The sequence below is a fragment of the Pyrus communis genome, chromosome 16, assembly GCF_963583255.1.
Source record: "Pyrus communis chromosome 16, drPyrComm1.1, whole genome shotgun sequence".
Classification (NCBI taxonomy): domain Eukaryota; kingdom Viridiplantae; phylum Streptophyta; class Magnoliopsida; order Rosales; family Rosaceae; genus Pyrus; species Pyrus communis.
In genome coordinates this window covers 16,677,076-16,702,636 of record NC_084818.1, presented here as the reverse complement: position 1 = coordinate 16,702,636, position 25,561 = coordinate 16,677,076, and the positions used below count along the sequence as shown (strand labels likewise).

Genomic DNA, 25,561 nt, shown 5'->3' with positions numbered 1-25,561 from the left:
GATGAAAGGTTTTTCCATTAGAGAAGGATCCCCTAGGTCCTATTATTATTTAATTATTATTGAGTGTTATTATTAGTCTAAACTCCTTCATTATGTTGCCTTCCATTGTGATGATTTCTACCTTTGGAATTTGGAAGCAAGAAATAATTAAAAGAGACTTTGGATGCGGTTCTTAACTATAAATATTTTTTTACTGAAACTTTGTTGGTTTTCAATTTTTGATCGAAGTCCCTGAATTTAATGTGATAATTTATTTCTTGTTGTAGGTATAATTTACTGAACAATTATGGAGGCCATAGAGAGAGGGGGTGCAACAATAGTAGAGAGAAAGAGAGAGATGTGTAATTGTGAGGTGTGTTCTATTCCACCCCATTGTGTCTTTATTTATAGTAGTAGGGATGGTTAATTCCTTACCTTAATAGGATTACAACGCTAATAGGATATTAATTACTAAAGGGAATATTCAAAGATATCCCTAGATACACTAGAATTTACACAATCACATTCTTAATCTAATAGGACTGCAACACTCCTCCCTGAGTGTGTAAATACTCAAGTAAATGGCGCATCAGGTCTTCAGTGATGAAGTAACTACGGTTGATGAAGTTGTCGGCACAATGAGCGAATGCGAATCTCAGATCAACAGAAGAATGCATGAAAAGGTAAAACTCACAAAACCTTGCTATGGTAAAATCGAAGATGGGAGAAAAACCCACAGACTAAGGAGAAAAGTGAGAAGTTGCATTAAGTTAAAACTATACGTCTTCTGGACGCAAGTAGAAGAGCTCATAAGGGTATGATCGGCCCAGGATGGATGCCTCGTTAAAACCTAGTTAGGTAGCAAAAACCCAGTGGGAAAAACGCTCCTAATCGTAGGGAAAAAGAGTACATTAAGATTAAGTGAGTATACTTCTGGACACTCCCCCTGAGTTTGACAGAACTTCCAAATGAGAACTACAAGCATTGCAAATGAATAGTTAGGCATGCCAATTCATCAGACAAGCTTCTGGAAGGTTGCCTTCAGTAGTGAAGTCGTGTAGAGGTCGGTAAGGTTGTCTAGGATCGACTTGCATGACTTCAATCTCCTAGTGCTTTGCTAATGTAGTTGTAGACGCAATATGTCTTGGCGAAGACTTCGTTGATGTATCATGTATCGGTCGGGTTGATACATGTGACATAGTCTTCATGGATTGTTGTCGGGACTCAACAATGGATGAAAAACAGCAAGTACTTCGAATATGCTCAACAAGAACTCCTAATCATGTCTCACTTATGGCATAGTGAAGTGAGGTGAGTCTTGGAATGATTCAAAGATTTCACAACTAAGGTCATATCGTGGACCTCCAAGATATTGCGAAATTCCTAAACAGTAAAGACATAACCATTCGAGGATTTTTCCCTGTGCGGATTTGATAAGTAATCGGCGTCAGCATAACAACAAGGTAACCATCATTTCAAGGATTAGGGAGGTTAGATCCGCTAGAGATACGATAGGATTTGCCCAAATTCGTAGTACCTTCGAGGTACGTCTTTAATACCAATTTAGTGGTTGCGTGTAGGCGTGGTGCTGCATCTTTACCAATAGATCAACATCGAAGGAGATGTCCTGTCTAATACAATGGGCTAAGTACAATGAAGCGAAAAGTTGAACTTAGATGTGGAATTTCGGATTCCATAACCTCTTCAAGGGTCTCATTTGCATATAACGTGTGGACGATCACAGGTATACTCAAAGGTAACATCTTCGGGGTGTAGTTTGACCGGTAGACCAAAATACCAACAAGATAACGCTTCAACTTCAGGTCAAGGAATAAATGAGTTTTCCCAAGATCCTTCATCTGAAATTCCATCTTCAGGTGCAAGACAGTTTTCTTAAGCTTTTTTAAAGTCTTAGTAAGATTCATGTCAACGACATAAACTATAACTCTAGCAATTAAGAATAAGACTTCATAGTTTAACACGAAAGAGCAATTTATTCATATTCCGGACTGATCAAATAATCACTTAGACGGGTATACCATATCCACTAGATTGCCTTAATCCTTAAGTGAATGCCTCAAACAAGTTGAGAGGGAGTTATGTGGTTTGGAACTATTTGAACCAGTCCATGTAATTCTCTAGGAACTTACATGTAAATCTCCGTATCAATATCCCCATGGAGAAAACACTAACCACATTTCATAATGCTACTATCAATCACAAGACATTTGAGAGAAACCTTACGCCGTAAGACGTGCATCAAATTGTATTATTTCATTCATCTCATAACGCTTCCTTTCCCATTTATAATACAATAGAGTTACTTTGGGTAGTGTATGAATGATAGGTCCAAACACACTTTGGTAAGGAATTTTAACCTAAATTGTAATTTCGGTTGTCCAATCAGTTATACGTTGTCACTTAATCAAAGGAACACGATTCGATATTGTCGTTTTTCATTTATGTTGATAGCTACCATATAAGTGAAAATATCATAGACGATAATCTCATTTCAATTCCATTTAACTCATCAAAACTAGTATACTGGATGAAGAACTTCAAGTCTCGGGAGTAATCCAGATTAATCTCATGAAATAGAAATGATTTGAGACTGCAATCAAGTATAGATTCATTTTGTGCCATGTTTTCCCTTTCTAGGGAAGTGAATCCTACGAGCTGAGTGATCTGTCGTGCTCCAGGCCAAGACAGATTGATTGGCTATCTGCCGATGTACTGGACTATCCAATAGGGGCATCCAAATCGTCAAACAGGGATGACACACCATTAAGGGATGTTGACTTGACGTCCATTAAGTACGTCTATCCTTGCATGCATGTTTGCAACTGGTATATGATCTCGTGACTGTAGCTAGATCAGAGGAATACATCTGGAGCAAATTCTAAAAGCTAGAATTCATCCCACTTGCTTATCATAATTGTGTGATATGGAGATCGAGATAAGACATAGTGGGCAACGTCCACGCAAATTCGCATCGTTGTACGGGAATGTTGACGTTCTTATCTCCCCTTAATGGCAGGAAGACTGTCTCATTGAAGTGATTCCACAAATGCGCGGTAAAGAGATTGCATGCAAAGGCTCTAAGAGAGCTAATGTGAATGAGAATCATAGTCGACAAATATCACATCCTTCTTTGAGGACCCATGTTGGTACGTTGTAGCGATGCAACTTAGCACATGGAATGCACACCCAAATGCATAAATATGAAAAATGTCAGGTTTGTACCCAGTAACCAACTGTAACGTTGAATAGGTTGGGTGGCAATTGGCCTTAAGGGAGACCAACATAACTACGTACAAGATTGCATAGCCCTAGGCATAAACTGAAAAACTTGGTACGTTCACCAAGGTCCGGGCGATCATTTAAATTGCGATTTATGATCGCTAAGCTAGGGATTGTTCTAGGACATGAAAGTCATAAACATGAAAGTCAGAATAGTCGAGTTCTAAGACATGGTTTTCATGAAAAATGTCGGGTTTTGATGTGGTATAAACTAACACACAAATTAAACCCTATAATTTAGACAATTGTAGTATGAGCAAGTAGGGATTGTTCTAGGCCAGGGATTAGGAGTGATGCTAATCAACACAAATTAAACTTAAAAACTGAAAACTAAGCTAGACTAACACAAAATAAGAACTAAGGGGGTTTTTGGACGAATTTTAAGAAACATAAGTAAATAGCAGCAATTAAATTGAGTTGTAAAGGGAATATGGGTGAGAGGATAGCTAGAGGATTCTTCTCCACACATGAAACATATGCATATAAATCGATTTCCAGTTATTATTCCTATAAACCATGAATGATAATGCCCCAAATTAATCGTGAACAACACTAATTGACTCTCAGATTTTCCTAAGTTCATGGAATTGGACTCAACGACGCAATCAAATTATTCTTATCAAGTTCCCTATATGAACAGCATGATAGAGATACATATCAAAGATCATTAAGTTCTATGAAAATCATAAGCATTGACAAGACATTCGTAACTATGAACTGCATGATACTCCTGCCAGGAATTTACTTAACACAATCATGACTAGTGACATTTACTACTTGTAAATATAAGTTCATAATGATTAGGTGAAATTCCCTTATATTCTAGCATCAAATCCCTGCATGCAAACTAAGTTTGCACCCTTAATCAACACACAAGAACAAGTTCTTAATAAAACAGATAAGTAAATCGCATTCATGTTTTATGAAACAATAACTGGATGTAATCATTTCATATAAAACATATGTTCATGGCTTCGAATTCACCTCTAGCTAAAAAGGAATTTAGTTACACATGTTCGTCATAGTTGAAAAGAAATCTAAAATAAACATCGAAACTAAAATAAAAGATAGAAAGAACCCAGAAAAGCTCCAGCAATGGCAGATTCGGCACCTCCTCTCTTAGATGGCAGACTTGTCTCCTGCTTTTCTCCCAAGGCTGCGGCACATCTTTATTTCTCTCTATTTTTTTCTGTTTTTTTTCCCCTGAAAGCTGTGGCAATAACTTGTATTTATAAGGCTAGGGCACATCCTACTTTGTGGTGGAAAAGGATTGAGTTGTTTGCAGTGTTTTAGGACTCCTTAAATCAGATTAGAAGTGGTTGAATGTGATAAGGAATCCCCCTTGCAGCTGAAGATAAGGTAAGATAGAATAAGGATAGGATAGGATTAGATAAGGTTTGTTAAGGATAAGGTTTGATAAGGTTAAGGTTGGATAAGGTTTCCCTTTAATTTCTGATTCCTTGTCTCCCAAGCCTCACTCTTAATTCCTCCAAATTGTAACACATTTCTAGCATTATTTAAACACCAAAAACATCCATCCAAAGATCTCCCCACGTATGCTATCCAATCCAAGTCCAAAATTGCTCCAAATTGCTCCATTTAGCCATTTATTGTCATCTTTGCCAATTGGACCTACAAACACACGAAAATAGCTTAAATCACTATAATAAATAGAAACTAACTCACTAAATGCAAAGAAACAAGTTACAAAGTCACATAAATATGCTCCTATCAGGTTTTCATGGGTGTATTGGTTTTACGAAAACTTCGGGTTCAAAGGCAATAAATTTGAAAATACAGGTTCAATTTAGTTTATGATCGTTTAGTTCATAAAAGAGAGGTTCCCGCAAGAACACATAATGCAATATGCTAATTTAAGTGTAGTAGATTTGAGTTGCTTCAGGAAGTGAAGTGTGAGTGCTTCGGGACTATGAAAGGATGTCAACGGTTCAAAGAAGAGAAATAAATTATTGAATCGATAATGTCCAAAAGATCTACAGGTCAATAATTTTGGATTAATTATCAGATCAATGGAATGCAGGTCGATTTTAATTAATTGAATAGATCGGGGATCATTCGGGATTGATTGTAGAAGCAAAGAAATATAAAGATTCAGGCCATATTTTGGGCTAGACGGCTACGGGTCATTTGAAAGAAAAGCCCAAAAATTGGTTAAAGCCGGGAAATTGGGCACCAAAAATATGGGCGGGGGCTGAAAAAAAAAACATGCCCAAATGGCTTTGGGCTGAGAAATAGGGGCAGCCCAGCACTGAAATTGCTGGTTGCTGCTTTAGACAAGGCTCTGCAGCATGTCTGCGGGCTGGGCTTGGGCAAGTTGCGAAGAGCAGCCTAATGGGGCATGCAAGCTGCAAGCTTACAACAAAGATGGGCCGAGGGGCAATAGGCCCAAAACAAAACAAAATAAATGAAGCCCAAAATAGGCTAAGCCTGGGTAAAGCCCAAAATAAAAAGAAGGGTCGGGTCTGGTTGGGTACACCCGAACGGCACTGGGTGTGGTCTTCGCCGGACAAGACGGTGGTGCCGCCACAATCTTTGTGGTTTCAAACTGGAAAACAAGCCGGGGTTCGTCTGGAATCCTAGAAAACCTCGACGGAGAACAACTCTGACGTCGGCGAGGTCAGTAACTCAGAGATTCGTATGGAATCTTCGAGAATTTCGATGAGATTCTTGACTAGGATCTCCTGGGTTGCTATCGAGGACGAAGGTTCTCACCAAACGATGCGACTTCAGGTCGTCAATGGTGGCGGTCCAGTTTCATGGAGGAGACGACGCGAGAACGCCGTCGTTTTTGGTGACTTCGGGTTGGGCTGGGTAGCAGCTTAGTGGCTTGTCAGCTCACGACTTGGCTACCCAGAGTGGCTCGGTTTGGCAACTCGGCGTAAACGTGTGCCTCCAGCCATCAGCTCAGCTTGGCATGGCGGCTACAAGCCGTGGCTCAACCGAGTGTTCCCTTTTTATTCTTTTTTTTTTTTTTGTGTGCGTTTTTAACAGATTTTAGGGTTTTCAGAACCCAAAAAACAAAAACTTCTATTTTATTTTGATACTTTGACTCACAAATTCCACATAGCAAAAATTGTGTAATGCATGAAATACACACACACACACACACATATATATATATTGACAAATATATGAAACATACACAATATATATATCGAAAGGTAAATATAAATGTAGGGGGTTCATGTATCATGGGGAATGTTTTCGTGCTTCATAGTTGTCTCAAATATCTTCCTTTATTTTAAGCGTACTTGATTCGCAAAAAACAATAAAAGCCTTTGAATTTGTAGAAGATCTTTCCCAGAAAGTTAGAATTGCATCTCCAATGTGTTGTATCACGTTCAACATAGAAAATTAAATTGAATCAATAACATATAGATCAATTCAATAAATTAATCATAAAAATAATGATTAAAATGTAATTCTTCCCTAATTGAAGATCAAACGTAATTCTCCCCTAATTGAAGATCAAACTCTCTTTAGCACATGATTAAGAGCATGATGATAACATGTTGTAGGCATAATTTAATAAACAATTATGGAGGCCATAGAGAGAAGGGGTGCGATAATAGTAGAGAGAAAGAGAGAAAGAGATGTGTAATTGTGAGGTGTGTTCTATTACACCCCAATGTGCCGTTATTTATAGTAGTATAGAAGTTTAATTCTTTACCCTAATAGGATTACAACTCCAATAGGATATTAACTACTAAAAGGAATATTCAAAGATATCCCTAGATACACTAGCATTTACACAATCACATTGATAATCTAATAGGACTGCAACATTTCTATGTATGTTACTATATTTTTTAAATTAAAAATTGAAATTTATAGTTGTTTATATTAATGAGATTTTAAATTAAAAAAAAACCCATAATTTGAGGAATTAAAAATATTAGATTAAAAATTATACTATTATGTGTGAAAACATGGGTACATTCTTCAAAACCACACAAAAAAATAAAAAATTAGGCTTGGTAATATTAGTAAATTTCTTTGATTAAACTTGACATGGATACATTCTCAAATCAAAGAAAAAAGAATCTACCCATATAAGTTTAAAAATGGATTTAAAAAAATTGAATATATTTTATATAAAAAAAGGTACATTTTACATATAACAAATTAGTATATCTAAGAATGAGTACATTTTAAGATTAAAAATTTGAGAAAATTACATAAATGGGTACATATAAGATTAAAAAATTGAAAACATTTCTTCAAAAAAAAAAAAAAAAAGCTAATGGGTACTAACTTATTCTAAAATTAGTTAGGAGTTTAATAAATGTGTGAGTATTAAAATTCTAAATCAATTATGAATTTTTATTTTAAAAAATTATGTATCTACATGTAAATTCATTATTACATTAATACTAGTGACTTCGATCAAAATCTGAAAAACTAATAAGGTTTCAGTCAATGAACAGTAATAACTAGGGATCTAATTAATGTCTTTGTGTTTAAATTCAAAGAAAAGTAAGATAGTATGATATATCCTTCATACTGTATGACATGCTGCACTTGAGATTATACTTTATAATACTTTGATAGCTATAATTTTCTTTTGGATACAACTTTTTTATTTTGTTTGTTATTATAGCTGACCTAATTCAGTTGGTGGGAAATGTTAAGGGGATTTTCTAAAAAATGAGACTTTCTATTACTTTTTGTTACCTTATAGTTTAACGCCGATTTCCGTGCTAACATTATAAAATATTATGCCCAAAGTATGAGGTAACAAAGAGTCTATAGAAAGTCCCACTTATAAGATAGTCTTCTTAGACCATCTTTAAAGGCGATGTCAGATCCTAAGTTGAATGTCATGTAATCAAATTTGAAGGTAGGAATAATCTCCAACAGATATGTCAATCCTATAAATTTTCACATGTCAAATTTGACATATGAGAATGTGATGTCAAATAATTTTTTAATTCTTTTATTGTGTAGATCCTATTAATGCACTAATTATAGATCTTGATAATTTATTTTAATCGATTTCTTTGCCACTTAGTACCACAGTCTACCTCTTCACTTGTAAGTGAGAGGCCTTAGGTTCAATTTTTTCCAAAGGCAAATTTCAACCACATTATTACTAGCCATTGTGGGGCGTTGCCTACCCCATCAACCTTGTTCAAAAAAACAAAATTTTTAATTGATTTCTTTTCAAAAATGGATCACTATAACAAAAAATAAGGGTCTTTCCAGAAAATAAGGGTCTTTCCAGAGAATAGATTGTTTTATCTAACTACTTAAAATATCACAAAAGCTGGGTTGATGTTCTTACTAACCAGCCAGTGAAAAATAATTATTAGATTGACTTACAGTTGTCTAATTCAACAAAATTTTATATGCGGACACTAGACACACAAAGGTACACTCATACAAATTTTTGGAGTTAATTTGATATTTTAATTATAATTCAACAAAAACATAGTAGAAACAAAAATGCAATAATAAATACAAATTGTAGTTCACAAGTTACGAAAACGAGTTAGGGGGATTGCTATCCACCACCAAATAATCATGCAGGCATGTTATATTTCATTCAAATTCCTTTTATTTCTGGATGAAGATGCTCAAATTGGCTCAATGTTAGAACTTAACTTATTACTCTTTCTTATGTAGTATGTTAAGAGAATAACATTTTCAACTTAACTTAAGTCCCTAGCATGCAATCTAGAATAGCGTGTTCATAGATTTAACAAGTAGAAATCATTAAGACCGAAAAGAGTTTGAGTCATCACAACGAATTGTAAGTACTGGCGTTGTCTTACTTATCCTAGAAATTGGTTCACATGTTAATTGCAATTAACAAGTACTACTCTATAATATATGTAGGTCCTCATTCGATAAGGGCAGGCACACACATATTCATAGCATTAGAATCCAAGCTATGCTTATTAAGTATGCATCCATAGAAAACACATGAAGAATTCATCATTGATATAAGTAGTGAACCAATTTTCATTCATTCATAAAAGAAATTCAAACAAAATGTCACAACAATCTTCCAATCATATTTGGGCCTTCAAAACAGCCCCTAACTTCGGAAAATTTAGTTACACATAATTCTTAAATTAAACCAAAGGAAAGACATGAGTTTGAGAAGATAAAACCAAAAGAAGAGAGTGCTATCCCTGCTGGCTCTTTCCTTCGTCTCCTTTTAACTTAGCTTCTTTTCTCCCTTTTTCATAACTTTCAAAGGTGTAAAATTTTCCACATCATGACAACTCAATCTTAATTAAAGCCAATTAGTAGTGAGACTCGTTGTTTTCTTGGCTGCATTAGTTTTGGCTGCTAGGATTTATTGCGTTTATTGCTTTCATTGCTTTCTTGTCAGTTACAAGCTGCTTAGCCTCTTGAGAACCTTATAGTGTTAAAACAGGAACAATTTCTTCAATAAAAATGATATTAACAAGCCGTAAAGTGCTCCAAAAAATAGACATCCGTAGCTTTCCAAGCATATATGGTTCGCTCTCTGATTCATTCGGAGCTGTTTGCAACTCACTGCCAAAGTCAGCTGATCTGCTTAGGCAGTTTTGACAAATCTGTTATTTAAAATCCCACTTCTGCTAGTTTTCTCTTCTTTACTTCAAAAGTCCTACAAAACATAAGAACAAAGTAAATAGCTCAAAAATATAAGGAACTAAATAAGAAAAGAAAAGGAAATTTGATGTAAAATATAAATAAATATGAGCTTATCATTTAACATCTCCATTAGAGCTGCTCTTAGCATTTCTCTTCACTTGATACAGTGTTTCGTTTTTCTCTTTTTTGTTACCAAAAAGAAGTGTTCTTCTTCAGTATTATGTAACAATCACCAAAGTTCGAGAAATTTATTCAGAGTAGATCCCATCCACCATACCAGAAAAATTTGAGACCATTTGTTTCTTTCAAGGGAAGTTGGTACAACCCTCTTTTATTTTTTTATTTTTTTATTTTTTTATTTAATTTGTGAGTCACTTTCAAATTTCAATTTCTATTTCAAAATTTTATTTTAGGCCATATAATTCACCAAATTTTTTTATAAATGGTTAATTACTTTCAAATTAATCAACACCGCATCCAAATTTCAGTCCGTATGTTTGACAAAAAAGCAATTAAGCCATTTACGAGGTAAAAATGTGTAGACATCGAAAATTTGGTAAAATAAATGTTGACCAATAATTAAAATTTCAACGCTTACGTGTCACATAAATTTTACACGTAGCGTGTGACTTAATGAAAAATCGAAATAAATCAGAAAAGTCATCAAATATGACATGTGTCAACACTTGGCAGAAATGATTTATTTCATCTGAATATTATATTCAAAATTAGACCTTGAAAAAGTCTATAAATAGAAGCCAATTTCATTCATTTCACTTCACCAATTCACATCACACCAAAACCTTGAAGCTTTGAAACTCTAAAGCTCTCAAGCAAATCCCGAAGGATCAAGAAAGCCTTCTTTGTTCTTCGTCAAATCCTCCTTCAAGATCAAGCCCCGACGGCTCTTGAAGAAACTTCCCTCAACCTTCAATATCAAGCCCCAACGGCCCTTGAAGAAAGTGTTAATCGTTTATCATCCGTTCATCCTAAGATCAAGCCCCAACGACCCTTTGGATCAACAACACCCCGACGGCCCTTGAAGAAACTTCCCTTAACCTTCAATATCAAGCCCCAACGGCCCTTGAAGAAAGTGTTCATCGTTTATCATCTGTTCATCCTAAGATCAAGCCCCAACGACCTTTTGGATCAACAACATTAATAAATCCACACACCCGTTCTTTAAGATCAAGCCCAAAAGCCCTTGAAGATCCATTCATCAACTGTTCATCAAGATCAAGCCCCAAAGGCCCTTGAAGATCCATTCATCCTAAGACCAAGTGTATTTTTGGCGTCTCCTCAGGTCGATTCTTAGGGTACCTTGTAACCCAGTGAGGAACCGAGGCTCATCTAAGGCAAATCAAAGGGATCCTAGACATGAAATCTCCCACAACTCTAAAGGAGATGCAAAGTCTGACTTGACAAATAGCTGCATGTAATCGTTTCCTTTAACGATCCATTGACCGATGCAAGCCTTTCTTCAAGGCAATCAAGAAGAAAGGACAAATGGGACGACGAATGCGAGAGAGCCTTTCAAGACCTAAAACAGTACCTGACATCACCTCCACTACTATCTAAGCCAGAAGCAGTGGAGAACTTGTACATCTATCTGACGGTATCAGAAATAGCAGTGAGCTTTGCCCTCATACGAGAAGAGTTAAGGGCCTAACTAGCTGTATTCTATACATCAAAAGCTCTTCTCGATGCGAAAACTAGATACCGGAAGATTGAAAAGCTAATTTTGGCTAATTATTGTAGCTTGGAAGCTCATACTTTACTTTTAAGGGCATTCAGTCATTGTCATGAACTAGTACGCACTACAATCTGTTTTGCATAGTTTAGACGCTTTTCCACTAGTGATGAAGTAAGCGTTGGAACTTGGCCAATACAGCTTAGCATACCAACCCCACACAACAATAAAGGCCCAGGCATTGGCGGACTTCGTAGCAGAATTCACCCCAAGCATGAAAGACGCAGCAACTTAGACCAAAAGCGCCCCAAAGGCAGTCGAGCACATCGTAGCTGCATCAGCCCTATTTGCAAGAGATTTTTGGCATTTGCACATCGACGAATCATCTAACTACCAGGGTTCGGGATCACTCTAAGCTTTAAGGCGTCAAACAATAAAGCAGAGTACAATGCCCTACTAGCAGATCTCCGATTATCGAATGACCTGGCGATGAAGAAGCTTGCGATCTATTCCAATTCCTAATTGATTACCAACCAAACCTTAGGGAAGTACGCAACAAAGCATCCAACGATGACCCGATACCTTGAGAAGGTACGAGAGCAGCTAGCGACATTTTAGGTGTACACACTCACTTAGGTTCCACGAGTAGAAAATGCCCACGCAGATGAATTAGCTGACCTAGGCTTTGCCTTAAACCATCAACTTAGGCGTTCCATCCTAATCGAGTACTTGGAAAAGCCGAGTATAGATGATGAACTAGCAGTCAAGGTGGTGCAGATCAACACCTCTGAGTTAGCAATATCCCATCATCTACTACATAGTCAACGGAACGTTCCCCGAAGACGTACTAGAGTCCAGGAAGCTCAAGATAAAGGCAGTACGCTACTACATGTGGAACGACATTCTCGTTTGTAGATCCTTCTCAGGGCCACATCTCCGCTACCTATCGTCTCCCGATGACCTAAAGATTCTTAGCTCAATCCACGAAGAACATTATCTGTCATTTCAGCATCCTTCACTCCATTGTCCCAAAAAATGGTCCGCAATTCGTGGGCAAAGACTTGGCGAGGTTCTTTGAAAAATACGGCATCACACAGTACATGTCTACACCTCGGTAACCGCAAGGCAATGGGTAGGCCGAGGTGTCCAATAAGACCATTCTCAACTGCCGTAAGAAGTCCCTCTCAAACAAGAAGTGCAAGTGGCCAGACGAGCTCCCCAGTGTTCTATGGGCATATCGTACCACCAAGAGACAAGCAACCAGCGAAACTCCATTCTCCCTAGTGTATAGCTTTGAGGTGATCATTCATCCCAACGTTATAGTGATAAGCATCAACACTATACTGCAGAATTTCGAGCAGAATGAGAAAGAGATGGCCACAAACTTAGACTTGGCAAATGATGAGTGCGAAAAGGTCATCATCCGCATTGCGTCCTATTAGCAACAAATCCTCTCCAGCTACAACAAGAGGGCGAAGATCCGGCAGTTCCAGCCAGAAGACTTAATCCTCATAAAAGCCTTCATAACGGCCCACCAAGAAGGCTCCAAAAAGATGGCTCCCATCTAGGAAGGTCCGTACAAAAGTAGCCGAGTAGGCAGAAATAGCAGCTACAGCCTCACCACTATGAACGACAAAGAGATCAAAAAGCAGTGGAATGCCTACAACCTGAGAAAGTACTATGTGTGACATCCCACCATTCCTTAGACCCTGTACAAGACAAATAAAGTTCGAAGACTTAGGCAGCTAGACAAACAAGACCTCACATGCTAAGAATTATCAGTTGTTATGCTATTATTGCCTACAAGCAATGTTAAGCAATGTTAATACATTTTTCTATTTTCAATGAAGATTGAAGGAATTATTCATAAGCCTGGGTTGAATGCATAAACAAATTGAACACCACTATGACAGTAGAAGACGCCCCTGCCCTTTGCAAACATGGCATGTACCCTCCCATCAGGAGAGGGTAAACTGATTCGGGATATCCATACGTGGATGGGTTTTACGACTGCTCAGTTCCCTCTGAATGCATTGACTTCTTACGCTGGATTGCTCCCAGAATTGGCCACAACAGATTTTTTTCCGAAAAAGACTTAGTCGACTGAAGGATTCAATTCTGTGGGAGTCTGGGTCTCTAACCGGAAGAGACGCTAAGTGTAGGATCCCTGCCCATGAAAGAATTCACGTGACTAAATGGTCCATCCTCAATGTGCAAGTCTTTATGAACGTAGCTCAAATTTAAAGTGTTCTAATACTAGTTAAGCGACCTATGGAATCAAGTTACACCTCGGAAGGATGTGGCCTCTGAAGCGTGATTTTTCCTACACCTTAAGCCTAAAACGCCTCATGAGAGCCAAGGATGATGCCTAAGTTGTCACACGGTTTGTTTGCTTCTATAAGTAAGATGCTCGGCCGACACCCAAGGCAATCTGTAAGCCGAGACTTGCACTTGCTATGACTACGTGAACCCGTCTGCATATTTAAAAGTGGCGCTTCCTGCCGACGATCTACGGTTCAAGTTTTACAAGAGTTAAAGTTGAAATGTACAACTATAGTAACTATGTGGATTTCCTCTGTTTTATACAAGAAGTAAGTGTCCGACCACCAGCTCTATAAGTTAAAAAAATTTCAACATGCCCTGGGAGGGCCAAGGCTCGTGCAACCGTTAAAGCTGAGATTCACAACTATAGTAGCTACGCAGATTTCCTCTGCTTTCTACGAGAAGCAAGTGTCCGGCCACTAGCTCTATAAGTTAAAATTTTCACAACATGCCCCGAGAGGGTTAAGGTTCGTGCAACCGCTACTGAGATTCATAACTATAGCAGCTACGCGGATTTCCTTTGTTTTCTAAGAGAAGCAAGTGTCTGGCCGTCGGCCAGCTCTATAAGTTAAAAATTTTGTAACATGCCCCGAAAGGGTCAAGGCTCGTGTAGCCGTTAAGCCGAGATTCATGACTATAGCAGCTACGCGGATTTCCTCTGCTTTCTAAGAGAAGTAAGTGTCCGGCCGCCGGCTCTATAAGTTTAAAATTTCGCAGCATACCTTGGGAGGGCCAAGACTCGTGCAGCCGCTCAAGTCGAGATTCACGATTATAATAGTTACGCGGATTTCCTCTGCTTTATACAAGAAACAAGTGTCCAACTGCCGGCTCTATAAATTAAAATTTCGTAACATGCCCCTGAAGGGCCAAGGCTCATGCAATTGCTAAAGCAGAGATTCATAACTATAACAGCTATGCAGACTCACCTGCTTTCTACGGAGGCTATGAGTTCGGTTGCCAGCTCTATAAGTTAGAAATCTTGCATTTTTTCCTCTTACAGATAAAGCTACTTGAGCATCAAAGATGAAACTAAAAGCTAAGTAACGACGTGGGATCAACTGCTTCATTGAAGCAGCTCACCCAGCCGCTCGTCCTATGGTAAAGTTTCGCAAAAGACATGGCAAAATAGAAGGATGAAGCAAAGAACGGAAAGTTATTTATTAAATTTCTAGCAAATTGATAACTGGCTCGAAGGCCAACAAAAGTTCAAATAAAGCAGAACGAAAAGGAAAAGAAGAAAATTCTACGCAACCACTGGTCCCTCGACTGCCACGCATTCAGGAGTAACACCGCTCTTAGCAGCCAAAGCTTCCATCAGCTCATCCTTAACCGCCCTTGCCTGGACTGCCTAACCCTCAGCTTCTTCACCAAAGGCAGCCTCGAACAAGAAATCAAGCAGATCAACAAGAGAAATGGAGAAAGTCTTGAAGTCCTTCTCGGAAAACTCATAATCCAACGGCCTACCTTGAAGATGGTCTACACAGCCAAACATGTAGAAATTGGCCTGACAAGAAGCAAGCACCACTTCGTGACTGACTTTCCCATTCTTCAGCTGCATATTCTCCTTAACAAGCCTAGTGTAAGCATCCTACAACGCACCTTATAGATCCACTTCCTTGGACTCAAGCTTACTGGAAACATCCTTGAGACGAGACACTTCATCAAGCATGAAGACAAGCTTTTTGTCCTTGGTAAAACAAGTAAATCGTAGTTCTGAATTGACACGCTCAAGGTCATTGACCACCGGTGAAACATTGCTGACTTCCTTTTCTATAGCTTCCAATATTGCCTGAGTCACACTAAACTTAGCCTTTAAGTGGACGACTTCCTAGTGAACGGTCTCCAGCTGCACAGAAGTGAGGGCAGAGACATCAAACCCCTTCAAAACAACTAGTTCAGATTCGAGCTTCTCTATCTTTACAGCAGCCGCACGAAGCTGAGCCGTCGACGCCACTTTGGCCTCCTTAGCACACTTAACAGCATCCTGATCAATGCACATAGACTCAGCTGCTAGGATCAAAGTCTTATGCATTGTAACAAGCAATGAGGACCTTCTCTAGTAGACTGGATGTTCATAAAAGAGTTTGAGCGAACGACAACTTTCCCAACACTATCAACAAACTTGGTGTATGCATCAACGTCCTTAAGCAAGTCAGCCTTCAGCAGTGGACAAATCTCGAGAAACTCCCCAACCTTAAACTCGATGGATTTCTCATGACTGCCCGTGCAATCAGACTTCCCTTTCTCGGCAGACGAATCAGTCACAATGGAAAGAGAAATAGGCCTAGGCCCTGCCTTAGCAGCATAACCCACATTCCCGCTCTTCATAGCGGCGAGCTTCTTAGAAGTCGAACTAGACTTAGCTCCTAACACGAGCTTCGACACAAACCCAAACACTGGGGGCACTACCGAACCTTTCCGCTAGGCAATCCTCTGAGCAATAGTCGTGGCTACCTTTGGAGCAGTAGGTTTCACAGGCTGTGACTCAACGATCTTTTTCATCCCCTTGAGATAAGTCAAATCGATGACAAGCTTCTCAGCAGCAGACGAGCCCTCGTGAGCAGCAAAAGAAGTCATTGGTTTCTTCTTAATCGAAGGCACACAAGTAGGTAAGGAAGATCTCTTTTTTCCATCCTCATTTGCAGCAGGCTCTAAAGTAGCAATTAGACAAGCAAGCACTTCATCCTTTATCTCTTATCCCCTCTTTTAGAGATGACCACAGAGCCCGAAGCCCTAGAGTTGGGCCCTACGGCCCAGCCCAACCGGCCAGGCCACAAGAGCCCTTACTCTCTTTCTCTGCTACACGTGGCCCAAGTTGCTCTAGCCCAACACGGAAGGAAGTCCATGCCTGCATCCTCCTTTTCTTTCTCGTGCGCAACCCCAGCAAGCCCAAGCCTCTCAGCCCAGGTCACAGGAACCAAAGAGTCGGTCAAGCTCCGTCACCGCACAATCATCGCACAACAGCCCCTTGGCATCCCTGCCATGTCACTCATGCCTCCTCGGCCCTTATCGAGCCAATTTTCAAGTCCCAAGACTTCCAAAAAAATTAAGAGGAAAATTCAAAATTTTCTTACCTTGGTGGGGCACGGGGAAGAAGAACAACAACGAAAGATGACTTTTTGGAAGGGCAAGAGAAGAAGAAAGCTAAGGGATGGGGAACAAATTTCATTTGGCTTCTCTCTTCCTTGTTGGAATGATGATTGTCCTCCAAATTTATTTAATCCTCTGCTTAAGGCAGAATTAAATAGGTATTAAGGGCAATTGGTTTCTTTTTCCTAGAAGAAGTCTATCTCCAAATCAAGGAAAAAGATCAAGTTCAAATTGGGAAACAACTCTACAAACCCATGCAGCTTGGGATTTCTACACTTACTGCCATTTTCCTACGTGCAGCCCACCAGGTATGGGGGCATTTGTGAAGCCTTAAATAATCCCAAAATCCTAGACACGACATGTGGACTTTTGCTCAAGAAATACAAGATTGCCCTCAATAAATGGGCAAGCTCCTCAGATACTCCCACACGCAACTCACACCCTTGAAGGTCCCAGCAATTGAATACGACAGCCCACAGCCCACAGCCCACTTGCCATTGGCAAGGAAAAGTCAAAGCATTAAAGATAAGGATTAATTACCTAAATTCTATCTTTAATACATTCCCAATTGAAGATTGACTCCATTCAAGTAAGTAATCTCTATTTAATTCAATTAGGAATAATTAGTCCATTATCTCAAGATATTATTTCTTATTTAATATCTTGAGAATATTTCTCCATAAACCTTGGCTAATAGGATGCCGCCATGTGTATGGTAAAGCTCTAACACAATGGTCGGCCCTCCCCTTCTATATATACCCTTTATTCTACCACATTTCGGTAAGCTTTTGCTACCCTAAAAAACCCTAAACACTTTACTCTCCTCAAAGAAACTAAATTAAGCATCGGAGATCCATTGGCCTAACTCCCCCCCCCCCCCCAAAAAAAAAAACCTCGTGGGCACATAAGGCTTAGGTCTTTGATCAAAGGTGTTGATTGTTTTGCAGGTGCATTTTCGTCAAAGCTAGAGAAGCGGAAATTTGCATTGACAATCAACACATTTGATTAAAAGACCAAAGTCTCACGAGTCCACGAGGAGTTGGGGGGTGATTTGACCAATGGATCTCCGATGCCTAAGTTAGTTTCTTTGAAAAGAGTGAGTGTTTAGGACTTGTATGTGTAGCAAAAACTTACTGAAATTTGGAGGTGATAAGGGTATTAATAGGAGGTAGTGGCCGATCATGGTGTAAGGTTTCACCCTACACATGGCAACCTCCTGTTTGCCAAGTTATGTCATCCATACGATGCACAAGGAAATGATATTTCCAAGATATTAATTAGGAGAAAATCTCTTGGAATAATAGTGAGAATATCCCTAATTGATTGTAATAGGAATTTCTTACTTGATAGAGTTGGTCTTCAATTGGAATGTATTATAGATAGGATTTAGTAATTAATCATACGTTTAATGTCTTTCACTTTTCCACGCCACGAGCAGGGGAGTCTTGAGCAGTCGTAGTCCACTGCCCTGCACTTTCAAGGATGCTGAGCTGCACATGAAAATATAAATGTGTCATGCTCATTTAGTGAGGACAATCTTATCTTTCTGTAGCTAAAGTCCACATGTCACCTTCTAGATTTTTGAGATTAATTTTTACTCCACACTACTGTACTTGGATAAGTTGCTGTTACATAGATGTTCATCTATTAGACATGAATGACTTGGAGGAAATATAAAATTGGTTCGCGCGGATGGGCTCTAGTTAGGGGGAAAATGTCAATTTACTTCTTAAGTGGCTCAAGGCCAACAGTCCACGTGAAAATTTATGGGACCGATTAATATTGGAAAATCTTAAATTCTAGGTTGTGAGGAGGGAAGTGGTCATTTATAAAATTTTAGTGTGGTAATTTGACTAAAATAAAATTTTATTGACAAAATTGATATTAACTTACAATTTTATTGGAGTGAATCGATGAAAATCTTTTGTTAGACAAGATAGACGATTTGTTTAGCTTAGATTTTTAGAGAGCACTCATACATCCATTGATGCTAGTTTTTGAATCTAGAGATGCAACCTAATCTCTCCAATCATCGAATAACATCAACAATATGGCTTGAATTTACAAGTTTACGATGCATGTATTGGATCAGAACAGTCCATAACCTCCCATGTGTTACGACATGGTGATATTCATATATAGGATCATTACAATCTGATTTGATTCTTCAACATCTTAAAGTCTCATGTAGACATTTATATTCATATTTAATGAAATTTGTATTGTTTGGGAAAATAAATATGAGAACCGTTACTCACAGTCTCAGTAGAAAGAAGAAACATTGCATAAGAGTATGCTTAATTTGAAGTGATGAAATATATATATATATATATATATATATATATATATATATATATATGCATATATATAGTGGTACTTGATTACCTCTTAGTCAAAATCGTACTTCGCTACACTTACTTATTTTTGTGTTATTTTTATATTTAAAGTTTGATTTTTCTACCATTTTGACACTTCTGTTAGCTTAGTCGTAAAATTTTTTGTTAACTAAGACGTGACAAGATCTTGGCTCACTAGTTCTCAATTTTCGACTCTCATCTATTGTGAAAAGCAGTTTGCTACTCTTAATTTTTGGTTTTTTTTTTTTTTTTTGTCACACTTTAATGATTTGTGATGAAAACTGCCATTTAATCTCATTTTATTTTCTAAACTAGTTTTGTCTTATTCTATCTATTGAACGTGCTAAAATTGAGCTATTTTACCCTATTTTTGTCTCCGCTGCATATATTTGACAGTTTCAGATGTTTGGCATATACTTTGAGAATGTGAAGATTAAAAAGTCTCATACCGATGAAAAGAGAAATCTTGCAATGACTTATAAGAGGTTGGGTTACTCCTTATATTGCCAATTGATTTTATGATAAAACCTTAACTTTCTTCATGGTATCAGAGCAAGTTAGCCCACATGTTAAGCCTTATGATCAAATGTGCTCCACGTCACCTAAATGGTATTGTTCACGTGCTTGATTTGAAAATTTATCACACATGAAAGGGTGTGTGAGCAGTGGCGTAGCTAGGAATTTAAAGCGATGGGGTCAATAAATAGCTTTTAAAAATCGTGTATACTTTCATTTATAATTGTACACGACATGTTCTTGTATTTTCGAAACGTCGTCTCACAGCACTATTATCAATAGAATCAAATAAATCTTTCTTATTGTACACAACCAAACTATCATTCAACTATTGATCTATCCATCCTATTATGATGTGGATTCTCCACAATTTTCATCACCGAAAAGCTCTTTCGAATGAAATAGTTGCAACAGGTAAAATCAATGCTAATTTCACTAACAAGTACACCAAGGGATACTGTCTATCCCTCTTTGTCTCTACTAACTTTTTTACAAGGTTACTAATTCCTTTCAACGCAGTAGCTTTGTTAAATTAAAAAAGTATTAATTAAAAATTATTAATGTAAATTAAAAATTATTTTTTATTTTCTTAAGGATAAGTTTGGAAGTAAAAGGTTTTTGGGATAAGTAAACAAAGCAGGGTGCTGCTGCAGTGCTGCTATACAGGTTTATAAAATTTTCAAAGGTACAACTTGACAAGGTTATTGGGGTCAAGGGATACCAATGCCCCTGCATTGGCTCTGGTAGTGTGTGTGATGATATGAAGTTTAAAAGAGTCCATTTTGGTGAAAGGAGAAACCTTACAAAGATTTATAAGAGGTTGATTACTTCATATATTGCCAATTCATTTTATGGGATGGAATATCAACTTTCTTCACATACCTTGCAAACCACAATGACTCATCTTTACCAGCATGATATGAAATGTCTAACTTGTTCTTTCATTTAACATTCATGATACAAAATTGATGAAAATAAGATGAAATGACTCGATTTTGACAGTTTATTGCAAAATGAGAGAAACTAGTTTTAGGGAATAAGGTAACATAAAAAAACAAGAGACAAAAAGACAATTTTAGGGGCATCAATAAATAAGCCTTAATTAATTTACTAAAAAGAAACGAAAATAAATGGTAAAAAGAAAAAGTGAGACATTGTAAAATTCAAAGATGACCGCCACTGGTAGTCTATTTGATTTAGTTTTTTTGTTTCGGAATATACAAGCATCTATCACTAGATTTTGCAAGTACCAAATAGTAATCTCAATATAAAGTCAATGAAAAAGGTGAATAGTGATTTTGGTGTTAAAAATTTTCAACAAAAATGCCTCTAAGATAAAAAACTTCAAGGCATTCCAAAATAATGCATCAAATAAGGCAGGGGTATTTTTGTCATTTTAACAGTATTTTTTTAATAATTAACTTTTTTGTGGTTTTTTATTTTTTTTTGTTTTTTATTTTTTTATTTTTTTTATTAGTACCTTACAATAGGCTAGCAATAATATGATTCAATTTCTCTATTTTTAAACATGTTCAAAACATCTTAAAACCATCTCCAACCCTTGGGCTAAAAGCCAAAATTTTTAGCCCGGAAAATTTCGCTTTTAGCCTAGAAACAATGTTTTGCTCCAACTCTTCTGGCCTAGAATTTTAACCCAGAATTATTAAAGAGTGAACTTAGGCTAATTTTTTTCTTAAATTGTATTTAAAAAATAAATAAATATGTAGACTATCGTAAATTAATTTTATGAACATTTTAACCTAAAAATATTTAAATTCTGATAAATATTGAAAAATCACTAAATTTTCCACAAAGCAAGCCTTCGACTTTCACCAATCTTTCAACTTTTACAAAACTTTCAACTTTTATAAAACTTTCAACTTTCACCAACTGATCATAAACACCACCACCGTCCCACCTGTTGCCGTTGCAGTTTTCTTGAAACTTTGCAATGATTTTATCCCACAAAACCTTTTTATTTTGACTTGTGCTAACTGCACCATCTTCACTAACAAAAACCCATGTCAAGCATAAAGCAACATATTCCTCACAGGTCCAATTACGACCTCTAATATGCTCTCTTGCTATGTTGAACAATTTGGAAATGGAAAGAAATGGTAGAAAGATAAATTGGAAGAATTGTAGGAGAAAATTGAGTTTTGTGTGGATGTTTGAACAAATAAATAGGTATTTATAGAGTTTTTGGGAGAATTTTGAGTTAAATAATTTTTTTTTAATTATTTTGGCCGTTGGATTTAAATTTGGGCCGTTAGATCTTTTTTTTAACCGTTAGATTTGATTATATTCGATCTCAGTCGTTGGATTCAATGTATTTTAAAATAACATATTTTAAAAAAATAAAATTTGAATCTGGACCATTGGATCAACCAACGGTCCTTAAATTGTAGCAGTTCGATGTGAAAAACAATCGTTGGGCTTGGGGAAGTGGCCGACAAGAGCCCTAACAGTGGGCCCATCGTTGTCAGGAGCAGAATTGATGCGGGCCGCGTGGGGTGCGTCGGTGAGTGGGCAGGCCAAGAGTGGCCCAAATGCAGGCAAGTCCACAGGTTTGGGGGGGGGGGGGGGGGGTGGGGAGGGGGAATTTTTGGTTGGGGGGGGTGGGTATTTGGCCCTGCTTTAGCATTTGACTTTTAGCTCAATATTTTAGCTTGGGTTGGGTGGTGTTTGGGGGGAGGAATAAATGGGGTAATTTGGCATTTAGCCTAGGGTTGGAGGAGGCCTAAGAGGCGTGTGATATTAGTTATAAAAAAGATTCTTCGCACACCGATAATAATGTGATTAAATTAGTTACCAAATGATTTGTATTTATTTTTTTTTTTTTTTTTATAACAAACGATATTACCTACACTAAGGGCAAGAGGGTGGCTTAGCCTCACAATGAGCTAGCAATAATGTGATTCAATCAGTTGTTTATTAAATATTATTTTCTTTATTTTAAACAGGTTCAAAACATCTTAAGAGGCGTGTAATGCCATTTATAAAAAAAAAATCTTTCGCACGCGGATAATGACACACCCTGACCGAAATCAGGGCATGATGGTCATCACGTGAGAATGACGTAACCATGTGCACAATGTGGAAGCTAAGAATAATAATAAAAGTACGAACAAATAAAAACCAAACTACATACAGGGTAGTTAACATACATGTGCAAGCGTAAGTGTGAAAAACAATATTCAGAGCACAGAAAACCTAGTGCAGTCCAGAGGAACAAATACTAACTAAACACACCCAGAGGGGTCCTACACTGGTGATAATCTGTCAGATATGCCGTGAGTTCCTCGTGAGCCACCAAAAGAGCAATCCAAACTAGAACCTGGAAGGGCGCAAAACAGAAAATGTGAGTGGGCAAAAACAAAGCTTTTCAAAGTCATTTCATTGACAAAAGTTCTAACCCCTTATCACAAAACCTGTATAGTTTCCCAGAAAATAGAATATACACATATATAGAAAACATGTTCAGAATTATGCCATGTCGAATGCCTCCACATAAAATGTACGTAACTCAGGTAATGTCAATCAATGCAATGTAATATGTCAGCCAGAGTCACCTAACGCGACCTGTACGGTTGAATTTAGAGCTCAAATCCCCAACTCACTAACTATACCTGCACACGAGTCGGAACCACCTAAAGTGGTATGTACGACAGGACTGGGTGTAAATAAATACGCTCAAGTGCTACGATCATGTGAAGACTGGGTGAATGATCGCGGGTTACCTACGAGTCAGAACCACCTATATTGGTCTGTATGACAGGACTGTGCACCTAACTTGGATCCAAGATGAGCGTGTGGTGCGGGAGGTGAACATCACGTGAAGGACTGTGCCCTACTCTGGGCGGGAGCACTAACACCGGGGGTGTAGGTTATGAGCTCTCTATGCATCTCACATAACTACTAAACATCATCATAAACCATAACTTACCTGGCACTTACCTGTGCGTCTGCAGCACCAAACATACATATATGCAACTACTAATGCATAAATAAATAGGCAAACGCAATGCACGACATTTAAAACATATAAACATTCCATTTCATTTTCTGGGAAAAACCATAGTATATAGGTAAATACGGAAAACCAAAAGTCCACTCATGGTATGTGGAAGGGTCGTAACCCCCTTGTCTCGAGTGACTATGCTTGTCCTCGGGATAGGTCTCACATATATGCGAAACAACTATAAAAACGTTAATTTAAAGCACATAACCAAAACTATGTAATAACTTCTCATACAATGCTCAAATGGGGTGTATGAATATACCAACGTGATCTACTCAACCTCATGAACATCCCCATATTTTAAAAATAATTTTCTGACCTCCCATGCGCCGCCATGCGCCTGCCAAGGCATGGCCAGACTCGCCAGCTACGCGCGGCCACGTGCCAGGCACACTGACAGCGTCAGTTAACGCCGTCAGGAATATTCTGTTAAAACTAACAGATTCCGTTAAAGTTAACCTAACGTCGTTAAGAATATTCCGTCATCTTCTCCGACACACTCCGGTGCCGTCGCCGTTGCCGGAAAACCAGAAAAACTTAAAACCTTCGTTTCTCACTCGTTTTTCAACTAAATTTCATGAAATTAGTACCAAAATGAAGCTTACAACAAGTAGAACAAAACCTTACCACTTTCAAGCCCTAAAATTCACAGAATCACGCTGGAGAAACTTCACAAAATCCGGCCAAACCTGCAACTCACTATCCCGACGTCCAAAACCTTCCAACGAACCACCCTAAGCTTCCTAAGGACCTCACTAAGCTTCCTACAAGCTTCAAATTCCCTGAAAAACAACATTTCACGTGTGCATGAATAGTAACCATAATCGGGGTTCCATGGTTCGACGTGAAATCGAAGGCTTTCCTACCTGAAATGGGTATGGTTGAACTCGTATGATCCTGACGAACACAAAGGTATAGTTTTCCACCTCGATCTGCAATGTTTTTGAAGGTTTTGGTCTTGGTCCGTACGAAGAAGAAGAAGAGGGAGAGAGAGAGAGAGAGAAGGGACAGGGAAGGAGATGAAGATGAGAGTGTGGGTGTGTGTGTGTGGTCCAGATGCAGCTAACCAAATCCCCAAAACAACCACACAACGAACATAACCACTAGGGGTAAAACCCTCATTTCGCATCTACAGTACGAATAATCCGGGACGAGCTGTCACAGATAATGTGATTAAATTAGTTGTCAAATGATTGTTTTTTATTTTTTAATTTTTTTTAACAAACGACATTCTCTACACTAAGGGGGAGGTGATGTGTAGCTTCTCGAATGGCTAACAATAATGTAATTCAATCAGTTGTTTATTAAATATTATTTTCTATATTTTTAAACATGTTCAAAACATCTTAAAAGCGTGTAATGCTGGTTATAAAAAAGGTCATTCACATGCGGATAATAAGGTGATTAAATTACATTAAATTAGTTGTCAAATGATTGTTTATTTATTTATTTATTTTTTTAACAAACGATATTATCTACACTAAGGGGGAGGGGGTGAGCTTGGCCTTACAATACGCTAGCAATAATGTGACTCAATCAGTTGTTTATTAAATATTATTTTCTCTATTTTTAAACACGTTCAAAACATCTTAAGAGACATGTAATGCCGATTATAAAAAAAGTCTTTTGCACACGGATAATAATGTGATTAAATTAGATGTCAAATAATTGTTTTTT

The 25,561-nt window shown here is 37.8% G+C and overlaps 1 protein-coding gene across 1 annotated transcript; it reads left to right on the top strand.

Annotated features, from left to right (window-relative positions):
* Positions 1-560: 560 nt before the first annotated feature.
* On the top strand, positions 561-13,020 carry LOC137719891 (uncharacterized). The gene is made up of 2 exons (XM_068458885.1): positions 561-662; positions 12,715-13,020. Exons 1-2 carry the CDS (start codon positions 561-563, stop codon positions 13,018-13,020), a joined length of 408 nt encoding a protein of 135 aa, XP_068314986.1.
* The last annotated feature ends 12,541 nt before the right edge of the window (positions 13,021-25,561 follow it).